The sequence below is a fragment of the Tiliqua scincoides genome, chromosome 3 (genome assembly GCF_035046505.1).
Source record: "Tiliqua scincoides isolate rTilSci1 chromosome 3, rTilSci1.hap2, whole genome shotgun sequence".
NCBI classification, from domain to species: domain Eukaryota; kingdom Metazoa; phylum Chordata; class Lepidosauria; order Squamata; family Scincidae; genus Tiliqua; species Tiliqua scincoides.
Genome location: NC_089823.1, coordinates 67,360,543 through 67,385,232, shown reverse-complemented (window position 1 = coordinate 67,385,232; position 24,690 = coordinate 67,360,543). Strand labels below are relative to the sequence as shown.

At 43.0% G+C, this 24,690-nt stretch overlaps 1 protein-coding gene and 1 pseudogene across 1 annotated transcript in view; one reads left to right on the top strand and one right to left on the bottom strand.

The window, feature by feature from the left end:
• The window catches only part of LOC136645052 (amine oxidase [flavin-containing] B-like), a 53,121-nt gene extending 40,743 nt beyond the window's left edge, over window positions 1-12,378 (bottom strand). The window contains exons 1-2 of the mRNA XM_066621305.1: window positions 12,290-12,378; window positions 11,020-11,336 (exon numbers count right to left, since the gene is read on the bottom strand). Of these exons, the coding sequence (XP_066477402.1) occupies window positions 11,020-11,336; window positions 12,290-12,378 (406 nt within the window). The remainder of the gene's footprint in view (window positions 1-11,019; window positions 11,337-12,289) is intronic.
• Window positions 12,379-18,841: 6,463 nt separating this feature from the next.
• Window positions 18,842-18,961, top strand: LOC136646213 (5S ribosomal RNA; annotated as a pseudogene).
• Window positions 18,962-24,690: the final 5,729 nt, after the last annotated feature.

The following is a 24,690-nucleotide window of genomic DNA, read 5'->3' as shown; positions in this document are numbered from 1 at the left end:
CAATGGTCTGAAATCACAATTGTTTGTCTCCAGCCCATGTGATAGCCTAATAGCCATTTCAAATCTGGAAAACCAACCAGACTGAATGGTGCGGCAATTATTTCCATCTCTTTGGAAAGACTGGTAAGAAATGAAGAAAGAGGTCAATGTTATTTACCTAGAGACCCTGCAGGATCAGCATCTCTTGCAAATTGTCCTTCCATCAAAAGGAGGAGCCAGCCCTGTGTAGTTTAATTTGGATCTACGCATATTTACTCCATGAACAAAACAGACCCCAAACCAAGTTATGCTGGTCAGATGCACTCAAACTCATATCTTAAGTACTTCCTTGAAAATAAAAGCAAAACAAATTTTTGAGCTCTCTAGACTAGAGATAAACAACCAAACCTGCATTTTAGAAAGGACAAACCTCTTTTGTTCACAGAAAGCCATTTCCCAAGCATAGATTTTCTCTGAAAAACCCAAGATTCTGTTTATTACATTACTTTGCCAGAAACTTGCGTTTAATAGCATTGGGATCATTAGAGCAGTCAGCAAAATCTAAATCCGATTACTGTGCCGCTGAGAGATATTGAACCTGGCAACAGGTCCCTTCACCTCTGGTCTTGTTCACCATCTATCAGTCAGCTGAGCTCCTGTTAAGAAGGCTGCATTCCAACTGCCCTGCTTTTCATTTCTATGTTGCTTTCGATTCTCTATTCTATTTCTCAAAGTTGGGGGAAACTCTGGATCCGTTTTAAAAAAAAAAGGGGCTTTCTGCATGCAAGAGTTTTAACTAAATGTATACAGTGAAACCTAATAGCGAAGGTCAACCAAGAAAGGAACTATAGCTTTGAGATGATGCACTAAAACTAAAGGGCTCAACAGAGGGAAGTGATCAGTGCAGTTTTATAGCATGTACAGAAGAAGAGAGAAACCCCAAAATAAGAAAAGCCATCTTCATCAAGTTTTATCAGATTTTTGAAAAACCTGGTATACGTTCCAAAAAAGTTTGCTTCCTTCAGAAACTTCATTTTTCAGTGACTTGTACCATCAGGAAATTGCAATTATATCCTTTCAACACTTTAAACAGCACAGCTCAGCAATGACCATATAATAGCATACACACTTTTTAGAGCACATCATTTCAGACATCATGAAGCCAGTCCAGAATCCACTTGTCCTGGTAAAACGAGCTCTATGCAGGCATTCAAATGGAGTAGTGAACGCATAGTGGTGGGGTGCAGAATTGCAGTGGCAAGCTTCCAACTACATGTATTCAAACTGCACATACATAACTGAATATGCACAGGGCTCTCTTCCCACATTCAAAGCCCTTGAAAAGCAAGTTTCCCAAATGCACAAAGAGCACAATGTAGTATCCCTGCAGATAAACTGTAAAGACACTGGTCTCTCTCATGCGCATGCATTCAATGTGAATCAATCTGTGGAACTCCTTGCCACAGGATGTTGTGATGGCACTTGGTCTAGATACCTTTAAAAGGGGATTGGGAGGATTTAGGGAGGGAAAAATCTATCACTCTGGGAAAAGTCTGGAGAGAACATAAGAAACTTTCTGATTTTTTTGCTCAGTGTTAAAAATAGCTATATATTTCCTCCTACTAAAGAGTGAAATGACCTAAACAGAGAGTTTTGAGAAAATAACTTCTTTTAACAGAATATATATAAATTTGCTTCTGTTGGATGGTATCTAATATTCAGTTGCTACAGATCTCAGGTCTCAATGCAAAGCTATATGAAAAGAGATTATATATATATATATCTTACTTTGACCCTTGATATTTCCATGGTAGGTCACTACCAATAAAATCAAATTGATCTTGAAGCATATGAGCTATGCAGACAATTAAAATGTGTAGCAAAAACTGTTTGATCAGCTGCTTCAGAGAGCTGCAAATCAAGCAGATTGGATTCAAATCCTTATCTGGAGAGTCTGAATAATGGATAAGGAGCAGCTGGCCCAGAACCAAGAGGTTATGACATTTCCCTTTACAGATCAAACAAGAAGAACAAAAACCCTTAAGGCAGGTGATAGACAAGAATATGCAGAATGCTGTGTAGCAACATTAGAAAGGCAACAAAGGTTCTGTGGGGGCTGAAAGAAAGAAAGAAAGAAAGAAAGAAAGTTAGTTAGTTAGTTAGTTAGTTAGTTAGTTAGTTAGTTAGTTAGTTAGTTAGTTAGTTAGTTAGTTAGTTAGTTGCCCAAGTTTAGAACAGCTGTGTGTTCATATGATACAATAGGTTCTAGTGTGCTATACATATACAAGCAATGTTAGAAACAGATTTTGGGATGGATTTATATACTTCAATTTTTTTGGTAACAATAGAGAGAATTGAAAAAATAAAGGAGCACCTGGATACAATGTTTATGTCAACATTAACTGACACAGTCAAGATAAGGGAAGGCAGACAAGTGGAACTTGGTTGATTGAGAAATAGGAATTATACTGTCCTGAAACATGAAGACAAGGGATGCCATTTACCCTTTTTTAATATAAGGAAACAGAAAGATGACTGTGTGGTATAATTTGTGGAATACTGTGTGATTAGGAGCCCAATCCTATTCTCCCCTCCCCCACCAAAATAGCTACCACTGCATCCTATGGATCTGGGAAGGGGATTAGGATTCGGCATCCACCACTGCTGGTCACCACTGCTGCCAAACCTGCCCCTTCCCGGACCTGATCCACCCATCCCCCACCCCCATGGCCACCCCATTTCCACTCTCCCCATCCAGTCACTGCCTCGCTTTATTTCATAATAAATACATTTATTATAAGGGATATCACTTTTATTTCTTAAATTTGTATACCATTTTTCCACTGAATAGGATTTCAAAAGTATTTCAACCTGGTTTACAACAGAGTAATTTTAAAAAATAGTTTTAATAATCTTTAAAAAAAAATTAATTTAACCACCAAAGCCAGTAAAGCGGTAAGAGTCAGCAGAAGATAGCAGTAGCAACAAAGGAAGGTAAAACTAGCAACTCAAAGCATGTTGATACAAAAGTAGCTTGACACATTTATGCAACATGAAAAGGGGAGATGCCCAACACAGAGCCTGTGAGTGGCAATCAAGAAGTCCTTGTAGCCTCCATCAGGCTCTTATGAATGAAAATACTATGGTATATAAACTATGAGGGAGGTTCATTTTAGTTCAGCTATAAATCTGGCTGAAAAAAGATCTATTTATGCATTTGATGCTTGATGAGTAGTTTCCACTCCCCACAAAAAAAGTTCATCTTAAAGCGGTGCATTAGCATCATTACTGAAAAAAAGAGCTTCTGGACTTTCTTCCTGAACAGTACTTCTCTCAAGCTAAGCAATATTGGGGGAATTAGGAGGAAAGTGCTGCAAGTATGAATATTCGTATTGTAGACATTTCATTCTGTACTGTACGAATGTTTGTATTGTAGGAATGTTCACACTGTAGGATATTGCAGAGACAATATTTTGCAGAGACAATGGAATTGAAACAGCTCCAGCTGCCAGGCAACATTTGCCATACAATGGAAATTAGACAATCAGTTCAGTCATTCTCAAATAGCATTGTCAATGCACTCTAAATCCACAATTGCCGCTGAAACATTGGAAAGTGGCTTTTCAAATCAATAATATAAAAAGAAAGTACAAGTGTAAAACCAAAGTACATAGCTCAGTTTTTCTCACCGTTTGGCCTCCACCCTACCACTTCACATGCTCCACCTATCTGAAGTACCACTGGACATAACTAGTGATGAAATCATCACCAGTTACTTCTGGGTTGGGAGGCCAAATGCAACATGACAAACACCAGTAAGAGGCTCAGGGAGAATGGGAGGGCTTTTTGAGGACAGAAAAGCATGCTGTAGAACTCTGCCTGCTAAGCCAAGCTTCCTACCACTGCTTGTTGTGTCACATTCATGGTCTTGCTGCAAGGCAGCAGGTAACCAGCAGGCAGCAGGTAACCAGGGGTCCTGGAAGTACGACCAGGCACCACCTCAAGTACCACTGGTGGTACCCATGCCACTGGTTGAGAAACACTGACATAGATCAACCATGGGAAAATGGTCCTCAACAGTGAAAGACCATCCTACAGCTCAAAAATCACCTGAGACATGATCAACCATGATCAAAAAGGGAAAGATAAACAGGAACATAAATTATAGTTGCAATCATCTTTGGCATTAATGTCTAGTATAAAAGAAGTGTAAACAGAAATAATAAAATTTATTCCATAAAATGCTACCTGGATATCTTACCATCACACAACAGTGCCAACTGGTAAACAAGACTGTGGGCCCAATCCCATCCAACTTTCCATGACAAATGCAGCTGCAGTTGAGCTCTCCCTTACCTTGAAGAGGTCTCCACTGTGGGATGCAACACATATCCCATTGTCACAGCTGCATCAGAGCAGGAAAGGTGGTAAGGACTGGGCCCTGTGAGAGTGTTTAACAACACACAAAGTAGCTTTCAACACTGTATGAAGTAATATTTGCTGTATTGAGTAAGTTTAAGGTGAGTAAGGTACACAGTACTGAAATTTATTTGAAATACTGTCTTAAAATCAGAGTCAACCTTTGAAGGTTGGCCATTATAAAATGCTGATAAATAAGAAGGCAAGTTTATTCTTATGGCCTAATTAACTGATAATATTCACAATGCAGCATTTTTATCTACAGAACAGAGAAGATAAATTCAACTGTCAGCACTACTACAACAGAAGTTTAATAGTGACATCAAACACTTAATTAGTACAAAGTACATTACAGAAAAAAAGATAAATCTGTGCTTTACATACATACTGGGGGGGGGGGGGTCATTAATAAATATGGTGTTTAGTCCCAAGGTGGAGTACTCACATGCACAAAAATGGTTGCTATTTCAACACATACTATCAAAGATATGGTTATTTTATTGGCAGTTTATCTCAGCCTTTTTTTCTTAGAGACTGCTTCCCATGTGATACCCATACAGGTACTGTAGTTATTTTTTTATCATTCTTTTTAGCCTGAAATATCAGCTGTCAAAAAGAGTGAAGCATAGATTCTCTGTCCACACAGAGAAATCAGAAATAAATTCAAATATATATGCAACTCATAGCAAACAGATCTGAAGAACAGTTACAAAGCTTAGCAGTACTTTCACAGTGCTTCTAGGACTCAACCTGGGGAAATATATCAAGATTGCTAATCTTCAGTCTAAAATGTTTCAGAAATGCTAGCTATTGTGGGACGGGCATATTTTTTTAGGTCATAGAAGCCTAAGAATCTCACAATAGCAATGCAATCAGTCTCTTTAAGGCCAAATCCATTTACAAATCCCAATGGGGTAGGACTGGAGGTAATTAATCCAGTAACTCTATTATAGCAATTACTCTCTGAAAAAGCACACAAACAATGCTGAGTGCATTCATGAAAGAAATATAAAAATATATCATGGGTGCTCTGTATAGACATGTACCCTTACAGCATCAATTAACACAACAGTAATACTGAAGGTGAACCTTGAACAAGCTCAAGAGCACTATGGAGAATCAACCAGTAGAGACTAGCCAGCACTCCTCTGTAGATCTGCAAAATATGAAGCCTAGACGTATTTCACAATGCAAGGAATCATATATTTCCCTTCCTTTGGGATGTATTTGCACCACCAGAAGATATTTATTTCTCCAGGAGGTCAAGCTATCCCAGACCTTTCTACCCCTACCTCTTCCTCTGCAGCTCTCTGTAGATGTAGAGGACACACCCACCAAGACAAAGAGAACAGTTATTTGTAAGTAAGCCATCCAGCCTACCATGTAAGGGGGTAAGCTGAGAGACATATTCCTGAATAGATCCACCAGCAGAGACAGCTTCACCCAGCCCCAGGTGAGGGAATCCTTCACAGTCAGATCTGCTATGGTCCTTCCTGGGCAGCATGTTCCTCGCAATTGTCCATTTCTGACATCACACAGAACATCAGAGGCACATGCTATTACTACTAGGTTAAACTCTCTTTAAAGGGTTTCAGGGATGCATCCTTGGGAAATACTATGCATGTCTACTCAGAAATAAGTCCCATTATAGTCAATAGGGTTTTACTCCCAGGTAAGTATGGACAGGATTGCAGCCTTAGGGCCCAATCCTATCCGACTTTCCAGCACTGGTGCAGCTGTGCCAATCGTGCATGTGCTACATCCTGTGTTGGTGGGACAGTCATGGAGGCCTCCTTAAGGTCAGGGAATGTTTGTTCTCTTACCTCGGAGCTGTGTTGTGACTGCATTAGCATGGATATTTGGATAGGATTGGGCCAACTGGCAGGTACTTAATATGGAGCTATTCAAGCTAATTAGCAGAACAATTTGTTATCTGAGCTAGAGGGGTGAAGCAGCTCCACAGTTTAAAAAAAAAGTTCAAAAAGAACGTCAGATCTTCCAGCTGCAGTTTCATCCAAGACTTTTGCTGCAACGTTTTCTCACATTAATTTTGGGTCAAAAATGGTTGGCAACCTTCAGTCTCGAAAGACTATGGTATAAGCCTACAGCACCCGGTATTCCCAAGCGGTCTCCCATCCAGGTACTAACCAGGCTTGACCCTGCTTAGCTTCCAAGATCAGACAAGATCCAGAAACATTAGGTCTCTTATATTACAGAACAGGGTGTCCAAACTTTTTGGCAAGAGGGCCACGTCATCTCTCTGACACTGTGTTGGGGGCCAGGGGAAAAAAGAATTAATTTACATTTAAAATTTGAATAAATTTACATAAGTTTGCATAAATGAATATATTAAAGATGAACTTATAGGAATGAATGAAGGTCTTGCAATAGTTCAAGGCCTATAAAGGGCCTTGCACAAAGCAAGGCCAGCCTTTCCTTTGCTGCCACTATTGCATCACAGATGTGAAACAGTAAGCCATGGAAGAAGCCCTCATCCCACAGCTCACGTGAGAGGTCAAACAGTCACCCTCACACTGAGAGCAGTTGCATTGGGCCAGTGTGGGCTCCAACAAATCTCTGGAGGGCCAGAGGCTCATTGGAGACTGGGGGCTCCCTAAGGGCCGCATTGAGAGGCCTCGAGGGCCGCAAGTGGCCCCAGGGCCAGGGTTTGGGCACCCATGTTATAGAACAAAAGATGCACACTTAAGAATCCTATTTTTTATATCCTTGACAGCCATCACTAACTGAAAATAATTTCAGCAATATTTTCCCATCTATTGAAAACATACTGAACAATTTTTTTAATGCTATTTTCTCAACTCTTTTCAGTTGAGTTACTAAACATCTTCCTCTTGAAGGTGCATTAGAACACAGAGATATGAATAACTGATCTTCCTATAGGAATGCAAGATAATCCAAAGATTTCTGGGTGCATGACAGTTGATTTAACATGCACAAATCCAATTTAGCTTGATAGGGAAAAAAAAAAGAGTTTCAAACTGGATTGGGCCTCCGTTCACATGGAGAGAAATCATGGCCACAGGGAGTTCAAGAAGAGCCTTCTCATGTGCATGGTTACATTATCTTATCCATGTTTACACTAATTTGAATAGGAATCACTCCCAGGTCAGTGTACACAGGACTGCAGACCTATTTATTATTTTTTACAGCAGAGGACAATGCACTGGATGTGACAATGATTAACAGTCCAGTCACTGTGTTCCTTAGAGAGGCTGTTGGATAAATGTAGATTAAGTAATATTACCCAAACAAAAGAAGTATGATAGCCAAGGTGTTTCCAGGGAAAGTGATGTAAATATGTTGGGGAGGGGGGAGTGATAGAAAGCATCAAAGAGTTCATAAGTAATGTATTTTACCAGTTTCCCTTGTTGTGAAGTTAAACATTTCATATTGTCACATTTTCTGATAGAAAGAACTAAAATTCATATTGTAGGCAATGCAAAATGACAGCAAATATAAATATATGTCATTTCATTTCTGTCTGGGGGCACCAAAAGAAAACCCCTGCACAGGCTTCCTTTTAAGCAAAACAGGAGACTCATGTCTTTGCTTATCATGCCTTTTCAATATTAGATTGAAGCACCAAACATGAGCCATTCCTTTTTTCTTTCCAGGATAATATGCAAAAATGGAACAAGTGCTGAAGTATACTTCTGATGCTCTGGAGCTGACCGGAAAAGAAGTCCATATTTCATCACTTTGAAACATTAACCTCGGAAAATGACCATTCCATTTTCATACTTTGAATTGCTATAACTTGAGACATTTGCTGGGACATTATGAGAGGGTGTAAATCTGAACTTCCAAACTATAAACTGTTAGCTGAGCAAAGATTTTTTCCGAATCAGTTGTTCATTAACAGCCATGATTAACAGCAGCACAATTTAAATCTTTTTCAGTAAACATGACAAAACTGCAAATGTTTTAGAAAAAAGTTGGGCAATGTCTGAGGTAACCAATGTTGCCAAATGTGAGACAGTTGCCAAAAATGAACTCAAACAGTCAATCATGAAGAACTGGAAGAGCATTGATGGTGCTAAATAGTTTCTTCCATTATCTTGCCACAGAAATTTCAAGATTTAATTGAAAGACATGCAGCATAAGTCCACGTGCATTTACCTGGAAATAAATTCCACTGATTGCAATGGGATATATTCCTTAGTAAACATATGTAGAATTGCTGCCTTGCTGATAATATTCTATGCACATTTACACATACAGTACACATTTACATATACAGTACACTTTTAGCTCAAATTGACCATAATAATATTATTAGCAGCAGGACTTTGCCCTGCCACCATGAATGCATATACAATAGATCTAATAGGCCTAAGCTGCAGGAGAGGAGATTTTGGTTGAATCTAAGGAGGAATTTCTTAACAGTAAGAGCAGTTCAACAATGGGACTGATTACCAAGGGAACTGGTGGGTTCATCTTCATCACTGGAAGCCTTCAAGCGGAGGTTCAACAGGTACTCCTTGGAGATGCTCTAGAGCAGTAGTTCTCACACATTTAGCACTGGGACCCACTTTTTAGAATAAGAATCTGTCAGGACCCACCGGAAGTGATGTCATGACCAGAAGTGACATCATCAAGCAGGAACATTTTTAACAATCCTAGGCTACAATCCTACCCACACTTAACCAGGAGCAAGTCCCATTTACTATCATTGTTAAAAGAATATACATAGTAGCTTGTTAAAAGTACAGGTCTGTAACATTTCCCCAAATGCAGTCACATACCATGGTAGCATCAAGTCTAATATATTAAAAATAAAATGTTGAAATGAATGGGAACCCACCTGGAATTGGTTCATGACCACAGTTTGAGAAACACTGCTCTAGAGAGAGTTTTCCTGTTTCAAGCAGGCACTTGTACTAGATGAATGTCCCCTTCAACTCTCTGATTCTCTAAATGTGTGACACTCAGTGGTTAGGTGCCTTGTAGTTTTATGGCTCATCAGAACACAAGCCAACATGTAGCATATGTACACTCTTTAGAATGCCACATAGGGATAATGAGCAAAGGGCACATTTTGCTTGTGTGACACATGAGCAAAGACACATGAGCAAAGGGTCATAATTCAAATCAAAGTCAGAGCAGCAGCAAGGAAAACAAATCCAACCATAAAAGGTTTCAGAAAATTAAAATTCAGAATTATTTTTAAGCAATTACCAACTTATGTTTTCAAAATTAGGCAGAAAACCATGCAGGGAAATACCCTCAGTGAGAAGTATTCTCATCACGTAACAGGTGGCATAATGTTAGACATTGAACTTTTAAATAAGATTACACCATAATACAGTTTGAAAACAGAAAAGGTTAAACAGACATTGCCTTTCATTCTGCTTGCTACTCTGCCCGAACCTACAGTGTTTACAGAGAAGCTGCTCAGAAATTCTTCCATAAAGATAACCAAGCAATCCATCTTTGCTGGTATTTGGCAGCTATGGGTTTGCCCCCTCCTAACCGCTCCCCTTCAGGCGCTCTTGCTTCATCTCAGTCTCTCTCTTGTAACTAGTGCTTTCCTTTTAACAATAAAACAATAATCATAAAAAAGAAGAGAATAGTGACACTAATGTCACAGGCACTGCCTCTGCTTGTCCATTCTGATCCTTTCAACATCAGTTAGCATTTGATTGTGTTATTCCCACTGCTGCTGCTAGTACAAACAACACCAATTTATTCCTGGGGGAGGGGGGAATGATACAGTAGTTCCACTACACATCCGTGAGTAAATAAGTGTACATCAGGGGTCTGTTCCCTCCCCCAAAAGTCCTTCTTCTAGATGGGGGCAGGGGAGAGTGATTTAACTTTGTTATACATCATCTAGCTGAACCCATTTCTGCCTGGCCCACAGGTATACCCATTTGGTCCCTGTTGTCTATAAGCAACGTTGGGTAGAAATGGCTTAAATATGCCATTTCCAAGTGCTACTTTGGTTAGTCCATGCCCAGATCTGGGATAGGCCAGTCCACTTTCATAGCCAATTGGATCTGCTGCAAATACACCTGTAGATGTACCAACCAACTACAAAGAGCGCAATTCCAACAAGGGTTCCAGCACCATCAGCATCATGTACTTAAGTGGCATTTCAGAGCCTGCGCTAAAATTAGAGAGGCTTTGGGCTTCTCCTTAGACCAGGTTTGACCAGAGCGGTCACCCTGGAGCAGGATGGCCGTCTGCTGTGCAAGAGCAAATCATGGGGAGAATGAGAAAGCAGGTGAAGACTGACTGAGGTTGCGAAACTAGCCACACTTTCCTGGGAGTAAGCCCCACTGCCTATAATGGGACTTACTTCTGAGTAGACATGCATAGGTTTGGGACAATGCTATCCACACTTTCCTGGGAGTAAGCCCCATTGCCTATAATGGGACTTACTTCTGAGTAGACATGCACAAGCTTGGGCACACAGATAGTTGAAAAACAGCTCGCCACTCCGCTAATGGGGCTGCCTGCAAAGTGCAGACGGGTGGACCCGATCCTGACAACTGCACGCTGCCGCTCCTCCTCCTCCCAGCCAGCGGCTGTTCTGTTGCCGTCCACTCCTCCAGAAGGGTCCGGATCGGGCCCTCCCTCGCTCCCTGCTGCACTGACCTGAGATGCCTCCCCCAATGACGACCACATCGCACTTGGTGCCGCTCATGCTGGCCTGACAGTCCGCGGGACGCTCCTTCTGCAGCCACCGACGCCGAGCCTGGCTGGACTGCAGGAGGTGAGCGGCCGCTACCCGGCGAGGGACACGCCTCTTCGCTCCGTCCAGCGGGGAGCTCCGCCCGCCTGCCAGCCAGCCAGTGTCAGGATTAGGAAGCAGAAGGGGCTGAGGTGAAGATCCCTTGGAGCTCCGCCCGGGTTCTCCTGGGCAGGAGAGAACGTCAGAGTCAAAGGAGGTCAAGTCCTGGGTTCGGAGCCACCTAAAAGATCACAAAGTAGTCCAGAAATGCTGCTTCAGCCATCTCTGCCCAACGTTGCATGTACGCAACAGGGATCAAATGTGGGCACCTGTGGGCTGCGAAAAACTACTTTTGGTGTCCATTGGTCCTCATACATGCATATGCCTTGGATTATTTATATCTTTTTTCCTGTGCTTTGAAGAATAACAGAGACAGGGTCACTGCTTGATTGCCACCTTTGTTCCTGGCAAGGATCCTCTGCTTCTAAGGGCTGTGGGACAGGAGACACCCAAGGGAGACTGTTGATGCTCCTGGACCTCTTTTAATACCATCAACCATGAGATCCTTCCAGACCATCTTGCAGGGACAGTGGTTGGGGGCACTACTTGGTGGAACTTCTAGGGCAGTGGTTCTCACTCCTTTAGCATCAGGACCCACTTTTTAGAATAAGAATCTGTCAGGACCCACCAGAAGTGATGTCATGGCCGGAATTGACATCATCAAGCAATCCATCATTTAACAATCCTAGGCTGCAATTCTACCCCCACCCAGGAGTAAGTCCCATTTACTATCAATGTTAAAAGCATCTTCATAATAGCCTGTTAAAAGTACAGAACTGTGACATTTCTCCAAATGCAGTCGTATACCTTGGTAGCATTAAGTCTAATATATTAAAATAAGACATTGAAATGAATGGGGATCCATCTGACATTGGCTCATGACCCACCTAGGGGTCCCAACCCACAGTTTGAGAAACATTGTTCTAGGATGGTTCTGGTAGACTTCTGTTCCACCCCATGGGAGTTATCCTATGTGGTTTCTAAGGATTAAATACTATTTAACATCTGCATGAAAGAACTGGGAAAGTTGTCAGGGATTATGGGTTTGAGCATCATCAGTGTGCTGATAACACCGGATTTTAGTTCCCAAATTTGTCAAACCCAGGTGTGACAGTGAGATCTTTTAACCTGTACTTGTGATCAGTCATGAACTGGGTGAGAGGGAATAAGGGCGCAACCCAGAGGGCGCCATGGGCCAATGCAAGTCCCTTGTGCCAGCCCATTGTTGTCACAAAAGTGCCATAAAGCACCTTCGCACCAACATAAGCAGGGTTAGGCCAGCGCATGGACTTGCGGCAACCTCCCCATGCCAGTGCAGGCCCCAGTGACAGGGTGAGTTGTGTCTGCCAAGCTTAACAAATACAAGGGTCTGGGGAGGATGGGGAGGAGGTGGAAGGGAGTTGTTTCAGGGCAGGGGAGTACGGGCGGCGGGCATTCCTGGGGCAGATGGGGGGAGTGGAAAGCGGGGCCAGGTTCTCCCCCCGTTCTCGGGCAGCCCAGGGCAGTCCCAGGCTGCTTAGATTTGTACCACCTCTTGAGGTGGCACAGATCAGAGTAGCCCCATTGGGGCTACTGCGGCTTTACTCATGGTAAGGGGAAGCAATTCCCCTTGTTCTGAGCAGTGCTGCCTTCAGCCCCAATCCTGTCTTGGATGCAGTGCAGGCCCACCAGCCTGCATGCTCCAGGGCAGGTTAGAATTGCGCTGTAAGTTACACAGACCTGGTGACAGCAGGCAAGTTAGTGGACCAGTGAACTAGAGAGATACCCATTCTTGAAAAATCACAGTCCACTGTAAGGATCAGGTTCCCAGTGTGGGAGAAGTGTCAAGTCCTGCTTTACTCCTGGATTCTCAGGTTGCAGCAGTCTGGCTAGATTCTCTGGCTAGAGCAGGTAGGTCTGTTATGAGCACTTCTGTAAAACAAAGATCAGTCGAGGGTATTGCTATTCATGCTTTGTTGACTTCTAGACCAGATGGCTGCAATGTGCTGAACATGGGGCTGCCTTTGAAGACAGTTTGGAAACTTCTGCTAGTGCAGAATGCAATGCCCTATCAATTAACAGGCCTGGGCAGACCTTCTCATAAATCATCTATTTATGAATCTACACTGTGAAGATTCATCTACACAGTGTAGAATCTACAGTGAAGAATCTACACTGACTATCATTTCATTTCTGAACCCAATTCAAAATGTTGGTTTTTATCTTGAACCCCCTATCTCAGGGAATGTCCCCTGCCATATGAACCCACCAGCACTTAAGATTTTCTGATGGGTGTCTGTCTGCTCTTAGTCTGACCTTACGTGAAGGCCTGGTAACAGCCCTGAAGCCCTGGAACTGTCTTCCAAGAAAGATCTATAGTCTTCTCCCTTTTGTCTTTTCATAAGAATCTAAAATTTTTCTATTCAAGATATTGCCTTTACAAACTGCTGGTTGAGCTCTATGACCCTGTTACATCCCTTACTACCTTTCCATTTTTTATTGTATTGCTTTTTCATTTCCTGCTGTTCTATTGTTCAGTTGGTTTTTAACTTCTGTTTTGTTGTTATATTATCTTGGTGATTTTTATTGTTATATATATATATATATTTCTACATACCATGCACGTGCTCAAGGTTCAAAGGCTCTGACATTTGTCCTTCAAAACTAAGTGGAATGAATAGCTGGGTGCCAAAAGACAGCAGCTCTGTAGAAGCATGCACTGAAGGTCTTGAATGTTAACCCTTCACTTTTAAAGAATGGAATTGTACCTGAGGAGCAGGCCTGAGAAAGGCCCTCCTGAACCCCTAGAGAGCTCCTGCCAGTCAACAGAGACAATACTCAGTTAGATGGATCAACAGTTGGTTGCAAAGTTAGAGAATTAATTTTGTTAGTCTTCAATGATAGCAGAATGACTGGGCTTGCTATTCCAATCATAAGCTCACTCATGCAGCTTAAGTTGGCCAGCCTCAAGTGTACTGGGTGTGCTCAGGATAGAGCTCTCTGTCTTTGGGTCAAGGGTCTTCTTTCTTTCTATGTATTCGTTTTTTGTTCTTCTGGGCCCAGCTTTTAACCCTTTTCTCTCAGACCGCTATCCCTGTCAACTTGCGTCATTCCCTCCTTCTCCCTCCCAGTCTCAAATTATCTTCTTGTTTTCTTTCTCTGACACCTCATTGGCCTAATATCAAGGCATAACTTGCATTGTCTCATTTGTCTCTGGTCAAATAGTTTGCTTATGGTACCAGGATACTTATGGCTCAGTGGTTCCCAAACTGGTGGGTCGTGACAAAAGCAGGAAGTGGTTTTTTGTTTGTTTGTTTTGCTTTTGTCAGGGCTTTGAAGATGCCAGGAGGGCTGCAGATGGGGGTCGTAGTTTCCCAGATCCTCCGGAGAGCCATAGTGACCCCCAGGTAAGTTACAAAACTCCCTCCCCAGCAGCAGCACAATTGTCCTGATTGGGTTACTGCCCCCTCCCCGCCCCTCCCACGCAAATACTTACAGGGTTCCCAAAGTCCAAGTAGGACTTTGTGTTATCACTACACATCCTAGCTAAAGTGGCTCTGAGGATGTTCAGGTTATGGGGTCGGACGCTACCTAAGCTGATTCACGCAACTCAGTACCATGTTACACACCATGAAGACTTTCTGTGAAATCAAAGATGTTCCCACACAAGTGTAGTCAGATTTCATGGGACTTCTTTCTTTCTTCTTTCATTACCAGGAAAGCTGGGGGAGTGGGTGATTGCTTATTTGTTTATTTAAAAATATTCATATCCCCCTCTGCCCCTCCTATCAGGAAGGGCCCGGAGTGGTGCAACAGATTACCTTCAAAGGTATGTAGCCCTTTTCGTACAGAATATGGTTTCAGTAGTTCCATTCTGTGAGCTTGTAGGATGATGAAGAACGGTATCTAGGAATTATATTCTCCGGGAGTATACAAGAGGCTACTTTTGAAAGAATAAAACACAGTGCATATTTGTCTCCCTAAAACAAGCAGATGACCCATTTGGTTACTGTTCCTTTGGACTTAACACAACAAATGTTACTGTTTTATAGCTTCACACTGGGCATTGATAACTTTGGCTTAACAGGTTACAACTTAATTGCTAGAGTGAGTCAGAGGAAAGCTAACAATTCAAAGGGTGTATTTCCGAGTTTACTTTCACTCATTACAGAAAACTTAAGAACATAAGAAAAGCCCTGCTGGATCAGGCCAAAGGCCCATCTAGTCCAGCTTCCTGTATCTCACAGTGGCCCACCAGCGGCCTTTGGGAGCACATAAGACAACAAGATACATGTGTATCCTGTTGCCACTCCCTTGCATCTGGCATTCAAAGAGAGGCTACCTCTGAAACCCAGAAATTGAATCATGGCTTGTAACCTGTGATGGACTTTTCCTCTATAAATCTGTCTAATCCCTTTTAAAAGGCTTCTAGCCTGACAACCGTGAGTCTTCCTAACTCTGGTCTCCACACAACCCCAGCAGAGCTAAACCTCTCCCACACCTGCTTACTGCTAACAACTAGCTCTCTCAGCTTAAGTGTTGCTGTCCTTTTTTTCTGCTCTTCCCCCTCCCCACCTCAGAGCTTCAAATGCACCTATATGATTAACCACTCTCAAGCCCTGTGCATTCCATCTCTGGGTAAAAGGCGATAGGTGGGAGATAACTCTGTCCATCACAGGAGGCTCACAACAAAGGTTAAAAAACAATAATATAGTAATAATTTAAAAACAGAGAATATCAGTAGCAAACAAAAAATACAGTAATAATAAAATTATCAAAACATCAAGGCAGCAGAGAACAAAAACCCAAACAAAAAAACCTACTGAATCCTTCCCTTGAAAAAGACTACGAAAACAGAAGAGCAGTTTTATGCCGAAACCATGCTGGCAGCACTGCTACAATGATTCAACATTGGCACAATGTTTGCTGTATCCTAAGATCATCCAGCATAAAGAAGGAGGGGGAAATGAGGCAACTCCACACTGGCACAGCCCTCTCTATAACCCCGCCAGCACCCATAGATATCCCGACACATCTCAGCAATCAGTCACTGGGCAATGACCAGTGACCCCATGATAATGACCTACCTGACAATGACCCCATGACAATGACCTCTTGATGTGCAATAACCAAACAACATATGGCAGAGATACAACCCCCATCCCCCCACAGGAACACATAATGGTGAAACTTGCTGTCTTGCCAGCAACCATGGAAAAAGCCCAATGATCAATGTGTGGGTCATGCCTGATTGATGACAGCATCCTATTAGCTCAACATGCAATGACTCAAACATCTCTGCCCTGGTGACCCAATGGAGTGGCAACATGTGGTAGAGCCCCAATGAGCAGCCATCCCTGAATTGATACCCTCCAGTGGTCACCCAGAGCAATCCTATGCATGTCGTCCCAGAAGCAAGCTCCATTGATGTCCATGGACTTTACTCTCAAGTAAGCATGCACAGGTGTGCAGAGTGATAGCGCAAGCCAAGCCATGCTGCCCTGGAAGTAAGCTTCATGCAACACAATGCCACTTATGGCCGAGTAGACATGGAGTGGTTCACATCCAGCAGTGCCAGTGGCAACTGGGTCCAGACAGATGGGTAAGGCTGCACCCACACAAGTTGCTGCCCATCTGAAATTCCTGCATGCAACCTCCCTACCTGCCTTGAGCCAGGCATAGCAACAACTAGGGATGGTTTGGGGACAGGAGGGAGTAAAAAGCACTGTGGAGAGGGAAAGGAGGATGAACAGGGGTGTCAATAGCAAGGCAAAAAATCCCTGAGCCTGGCACAGGTACAGGGAGTGGCCCCACACCCCCATCCTTAAGGCACCCTTCAATGCCACCAATAACCAGATCACCAGAATCCTACCCCAAAGACATGGAGCAAATAATTCATTTGCATCCAGTTAATTAAAAGGAAAAAAAAGCCCGCCCACCTTCTCCCTGAATCAAATAACCACTGAAAGGAGACTGTTTTTCACCTCCCAATCATTTCCAGATCTGTCTCAATGTAGGGTATTAACAGGCCACAGACCTCTCATTGTTATCAGGCTGGCTTTGGTGCTTAGCAACTATCTGCACTACAGCATCCCTTCACAAGGTTGCTTCTGGCATTACTTCTTAAAGACACAGATGCTGTACTTGTTTGCTAGCCCCACCCATGTCTGGCAGAAAGGGACTCCCTGTCAAATGGAATAGGATTGTGCTTTACATTACCATTTTGTCTGAACCCCTACTGCCCCACCTCTCCTTCCACATCTGACTTGTGGAAGGCCTTCATGTTGCAGTTGCTCTACACTAAACTGCTGAACTGTTACATCACTATTACGACATCTTTTGCCCCTGTACAATGTCAGTATTCGTAGTGTACCATTGTGACAATTGCACTGGTATCCTTTCCTGTGAATACAGCGATGACAATACAGGATGTTCGGTCCCCCTTCTGTAACATCTGCTAATACAAAATGTGTGAAGGGATGTCATTGCATTGTGAGTTTCCTCTGCCCTGCTAGCAGCAACCAGTGCAGCTGAGTGCAGTGAGGAAAGCTCACAATGTTACATTATACATTATAGGGAGAAAGAAACATAGGGCTTCTGCATTCAGCAGCCCTTTAAAATACCTCCCACCTTTAACATTCAGTAGCAGGCTAAGCAACTACTACTACTGTGCCTTATTATTATTAATAAATAATAACTGCTTTGACAGCAGGGTGTACACACCCCATTAGCTTGCCAAAACAGCAAAATAACAATGCACTCCAACTTTTCTTCTCCAATGACAAGTGCCCCAATACAAGTACTACACAATCCTGGAAAAAATATGAACTCATTCCAAATTCATGCCAGGTTCACCCGCAAATCACTTAGAATGCCTAATAGCATAAGGAAAAAGTTGTTTGACACATTAAAATAGAATAAATAACAATAACATTAATAAAGTGTTAAAGTCAACAATGAACAGTTCTAGCATCACATAATGAGATTCAGTACCTCAGCTTCACCTGTTTTTCCAGCTTTCCAATTTTTTTTTCATCTTCTGTTCTTTAGGGCCCATATTCACAGTAATTTGTAGAACAAATTACAGAACAAAAATAGATACAATGGACCTTCCGCATTCATGGGTCCCATGAATTTAACCATCCATGGATACAGAGGGTCCACATGGCTGCCTCCAGAGTCTCCTCGCAGTTACTTTCCTGGAGCCTCCAGAGTCTTCTCCTGGGTTGCCAGGCCAGCGACACAGTCTGTTGGCCTCTGCAGCCTCAGAATGGCCCATAGAAGCCTGTGGAAGCTACTTCTAGTTTTCTGAGTCATCTTCAAGTTTGACCAGAAGTAGCTTCTGGGACTTCTGTGGGCCATTCTGAGGCCAACAGAGTATGTCGCTGGTCTGGCACAACCCAAGAGAGGCCTCTGGAGGTTTCAGGTAAGTAACTGTGTATCCATGGAATTCCTTATCTGCAGGGGGTCTGGAACCAAACCCCATGGATAAGAAGGTCCCACTGTACACTGTAAAAGGGAGCATGACATGCACATGCCTTGAAAGCGTGACGATGTACTACCCATCAGACAGTGTGTTTCATACAAAGGAGGATGCCTCTTCCTAAGCTGCATTTCATCCTATGAGGGTCCTGAAGAGTGCTTCCCCTACAACCCACAGGAGCACACCAGAGAAAGGGGGCACTTCTAGACCTACAAATGGGAGAAATCTACAGCAACTGTTACCCTGCACATGCCCAATCTCATCTGATCTTGGAAGCTAAGCAGGGTCAGGCCTGGTTAGTACTTGGATGGGAGACCGCCTGGGAATACTGGGTGCTGTAGGCTTATACCATAGTCTTTCGAGACTGAAGGTTGCCAGCCAACCAACCAACCAACCAAAATTTAATCCAACCTCTTGGAATTCCTTCTTGGGCACTTGAGGCAAATTCATCCCCTTCTTTGTCTCTGGACCTTAAGCCTTCCCGCCAGCATCCCTGACAGTGTGGTACTAAGCATGCTGCTAGAGCACCTTTTATGACTGGCCCTGAGCGCTTTACAGGAGTCAGCACCAGCAGAAGTGTGCTAGACTGTTGGTCTGCCTGGATAGGATTGGGTCACTGGTATACTTTAAAAAAAAAATACTTAATGTTACATACAGAGAGCAGCAGGAAAGATATAGTGTAATGTTATAGAATATATTTGGAATATTCTTATGTAAAGTGTTTGAAAATTCTATTATTTATTTTACTCAGAAGTAAGCCCATTGGGTTCAGTAAGACTCACAGCCCGATCCTATCCACACTTTCCTGGAAGTAAGCCCCATTCACTTTAATGAGACTTACTTCTGAGTAGACATGCATAGGATTGGGCTGCCAGGCTGTAATCCTATCTTACTAACTGGAAACAAACACCTCTGCTACAGGTCAAGAGGCATCAGCATTTGCTCAGTAAAAGGCTGAACAATTACAACTTTCTTTAAAACTTTTTTCCCCCCTTTATACTTCTTTCAGGAGTTTTCCTGCCCCATGATACCTTGTATCCTTGGCTCAAAAGTAGCTCTTTACAATTATTTCAATTAAAGACCATGATGAAGAAAATGGCATTTGGAAATTGGAATATTGCCTGGTGATTTTAAATACCCTGAACTCATTATAATAGTAATTACTTCTGCCTTCGAAAATGTCAAGAATTAGTTGCTCAGTAAGAGTAGAATGCTGTAAGTAAATCAGAGTAACAATGCAGTTTCAATACTATGGATGGAAAAACTGGCAATTCCCACAGCTGCAGTGGAATTTACATAGCAATTTACATTGGCAATTTATGTAGCAACATTATACTAAGAACATAAGAATATAAGAAAAGATTTGCTGGTTCTGGCCAAAGGCCCATCTAGTCCAGCATCTTGTTTCCCCCAGTGGCCATCCACCTGTCTTTGAAAGCCCATAAGGAGGAGAGAAAGGCATATTTCTCTCATACCAATGCTCCCTTGCAACTGGCATACTGCTACTGAATCTGGAGGTAGCCCTTAGGCATCTTGACTAGTAGCCATTGATAGATATGTTCACCATGAAGCTGATCAAGGCAGCCAAGCTAGTGGCCATCACTGCAACTTGTAACAACAAACTCCACAGACTAATTAAAGGTTGAATGAGGAACTACTTCCTTTTGTCCATCCTAAATCTCCTACCATTCAGTTTCAATGAATGATCTAGTACTGTGAGAGAAGGAGAAAAACTTTTCCCTATCCATCCTCCCGACATCATTCTTGGTTTTAAAAAGCTCAGTCATATCCCTATCTTAATTGTCTTTTTTTCCCCAAGCTAAAATGTTTAGCCTTTCCTGATAAGGAAGGCAATTCAGCTATCTAATAGTTTTGGTTGCTCTCTCTTGCACCTTTTCCAGTTCTGCTTCTTGAAGTGTGGCAACTGGAAGGGTGTCTGTGGGCACAATCCTAACCAACTTTCCAGTACTGGCATAGCTGTGCCAGTGGGGCATGTGCTGCATCCTGCAGTTGGGGGGCAGTCATGGAAGCCTCCTCAAGGGAATGCCATGTTTGTTCCCTTTCCTTGGAATTGCATTGCCCTTATGTCAGTGCTGGAAAGTTGTTTAGGATTGTGGCCTATGTGAGCAGTCCCAAAGTCTCAACATAGGTCAGCAACCTATAGCAAAGAGGCCCTTCCAGGCCCCCATCATCATATACTGGGGTGCCCAAACCCTAGCCCTGGGGCCACTTGCGGCCCTCGAGGACTCCCAATGCAGCCCTCAAGAAGCTCCCAGTTTCCAATGAGCCTCTTGCCCTCTGGAGATTTGTTGGAGTCTGCACTGGCCCGATGCAACTGTTCTCAGCATGAGGGCGACTGTCTGACCTTTTGCGTGAGCTTTGGGGTGAGGGCTTCCTCCACTCCTTGCTGTTTCATGTCTGTGATGCAATAGTGGCAGCGAAGGAAAGGGTGGCCTTGCTTTGTGCCGGGACTTTTAAAGGCCTGTAGCTATTGCAAGACCGTCATTCATTCATATAAGTTCATCTTTAATATATTCGTTTATGTAAATTTATGTAAATTTATTCAAATTTAAAATGTAAATTAATTCTTCCCCCCCCAGCCCCCAACACAGTGTCAGAGAGATGATGTGGCCCTCCTGCCAAAACGTTTGGACACCCCTGTCATATACTGACCTTTCAGCAGAACCTTTTTATTTCCTGCAAGTGCCAAGGTGATGGCGGAAACTGGGAATCTGGTCCCAGCAACTACTGCACATTTTTCAATCCTCTAGCTATTTAGTGCTTCATACATGAATGATGAAGACATTGATGAAGTTTGCATCTGACTAAAGTTGTGGCCTTTTTAAGAAGGGGATTTATGAACCCTGCTCCTGGACTTCCAAAGCAACCAAACCAAAAGCACATCAAGCTTACAGATAACAGCAATCATGGAAGCTGAACACTGCCAGTGACAAATATATAGTACCAGTCCTTATACCCTCCGGTCAAATGAAACTGAAAGCTAAAGCATAAATACAAAGAAGTAGAGGAACATGAAGCCCATACATGAACATTCTACTTGTACTGTCCAACTTAAACATTAAAGGTTTGAGCAACTGACTTGAAGAGTTACAGAAGCTCATCATTTATGTAATGATGTATTTCTTGGAAGTAAAGCATAGCCTTTCCTAAGCCAAGCCAAGCAAAAGGGATATATGTAGCTTGGGGTCATGAAATGGGGTTTCAAGGAACACAGGAAGTGAATGTTCCACCACCACTCCAAGTCAGTCAAGCATCTTCTTAGAAAGAGAAATTATCCTTTGATCTAAAATATCCTATCTGTCCCTAGATGGCAACAATCACAAGCTTTATTGGTTCACACTAGGCTAATCAATATGCAAAGAGAACAAAGGAAAAGAAATAGCTGGCTGAAATTTTCTGATGGGCAGCCCTAGTTCCCCCACACTGATGCAGTGGCAGAGCATGGCTTGTGCTGCATCCTGCAGGGGAATTTTGAATGCTGGAGGTTTCTGCGAGGTAAAGGGCATTCATTCAATTTGACCCAGGGAAAATCCCAGCAGCTGCAGTGAGGCAACTCAGATCTGTGTCTGCTAAATAGCCAGTGCAAGTCCAGTTGCAATATTGGCAGATCAGGCCCAGGAAGGGGGTAGGATACAGCATGCATTGCTGCATGCATCCTACTGCCCTCCTGGGCCAAATCTGGTCAAAAAATCTTCTATTTGCAGCACTTCAGGTTCCAGCTATTGACTTCAGGGATCATAGGCTGGAAACCACATTTCCAGGAGATGATAGAGAGATGCCTGCTGGTAGCCACTGCAAGGGGGTGGCTCACAGCTTTCCAGTCTCCAGTCTCTTTCCAGTGCCACTTTTTTCATAATAGAGAGACAAGCTATGAGCCACTCTCTGCCCCTTGCCCCGCTGACACCCCTGTTGCCCCCCCGCCACCCCACAGTCAAAGCCGCCTGTTGCTCCAAAGCTTCCAAGGCTTTCCTCTTTTGCAACTGCTCCCACTTGTGGCAGCTGTTGAGGAAGGGCACATGCCAGCCACAGCCATCTTGACTAAGGCCAGTGTGATGCCCCCCCCCCACATGTAGAGCCAGGGCAATTGAGCCCCCAGCAACACCACTGTATCTCTCATCCTAGATTCAAATAAGTCATCCAGAGCCCAGCTGTAGCCCTAACAATTTAACTATCTGCCAGTGCTCTGATCAAAGCCAAATTCCAGTCAATATGATGCAGAAAAATAGAGCAATAACATTGGATTAACTCGTAGTATATACATACCTTACAGGGATGGGATAATAGTTATATGTAAATGTGTGAGGGGAAAAAATATTCAACTGATTTGCAGAGAGTTACTTTCAAGGCACTTTTCAAGAAGGTGGCACCGGAAATCGCAGCCATTTGTTACCAGTAACAGTTAAACAGGGTACAAGTGCCTCCCTTGTTTATGCTTCTAACCTTTAGTCTTCACTGTTTACCATTTGAATAGTTTGCAGCAACAAATGCTATGGATGCTCCCATCCACATCCTTGAAATGAAATTCTAAACAAATATGTTACCCCAGTAAATACTGCTTATAGTGAAAAGACAATTGTGAAAACTAATGGAGAATGCTGGGTTAATGGTAGCACTCCTCTCCCAACAGCCTTATTTTGCAGAGGGGATGGGAGCCATCAAGCATGAACAAGGAAAAGACTGTTGCTCTCTCGTTCAGCAATGCATTAGCGCCATCTAAGGATGGCATATGCATCTTCTGGTTCTGCATTGCTTTGACGCACACTTCCAGTACAATGGAACAGGCTGCTGAAGAAAGAATCCTCTCAATCGTTTATAGTACTATGCCAGGGCTTTCCTTCCAGTAGAATAAACAGAAGTCAAGCACAAGGCTGTGAATTGCTGACCACCTATTTCTTTGACGAACCACGAAACCATGAGTTAAAATGAAAGCAAAATCTTCCTTTTATCCTTGATTGTTGTATTGTAAGAAAAAAGCCTTTTTCCTTTGTTAAGCAATTGGCTAAGGGGTTTGGATTATTCCTGCTTTAGAATACCAAGAGACAAATTGCCTTTCCAACAGGTTTAATTGTCGTCATTTCTGTTTTGCTTCCTGCTTTCATTTTACATTTTATTTGCTTATTATTTCTGCCATGCACTTGGACTTCATAAAATGGGTTTGAAATGCATGAAGAATTTACTGTAACTGTAGGATGCCTACTTCAGTACTCCTTGTGCTTTGAGGTATTTTTTTTGGGGGGGGGGTAGTTTGTGACCTCTTTCTATTACTAATTTCAATATAATGTTAAATTGTGGCATGAGCCCCTTTCATGTGCTGGCATGGGAGCAGGAGGAAGAGACATGCTGTGTACACAGTTCAGTGGGCTGCAGCAACTGACTTGCCCATCTTCTGGTATGCTGTGGAACACACAACTCTTTCTTCAACCAGCTAGCATATGAAGTCAGGAGTGTAATGGACCAGAGGGAGAACTTTGCCTCTCTGGTCTGTTCATGGACTCTATTCCACAAAGACTTGTAGTCTATAAAGTGCCAGAGAACTCATTGTTCTTTTCATCCAGAAAATCTAAAATAACACAGACCTGTGAAATTGAGGGCCAGAAATACTGTTTTCAAAATTTATGGTGGTTTTATATGAATTTGGGGTACTGGTTCCAAAAATGGCATCAGTTGCCCTATCATGCCTAGTTTTGGTGATACAGCATAGCCTTTTAGTGATAATAAGCTGCACCTGCTGAAATTCTCTCACCTACGCAATTGATAAAGGTCCAGAATCCCTCAAGTTGAAAGTTTGCCCACCCCAGTATAGGCAAATGTCACGGTGAACAGCCATAAAAATGCATTGTAATATTTCTTGTGGTGTCTTTACAGTGTTTCTCCACAGCAGGGCTTTTCAAACTGGGGAGTCACGACACCCCAGCCTGTGGGTCCTGGCCTCTGCCCCCTTAAGGGGCAGGGGCAGAGAGGAGGCAGGGAGGAGGCAGCAGTGCGATCCCCAGGATTGCGCCGCTCAGGTGGCTGCAGGGGCTTGGCTGCACTTACCAGAGCCTCCTGCAGC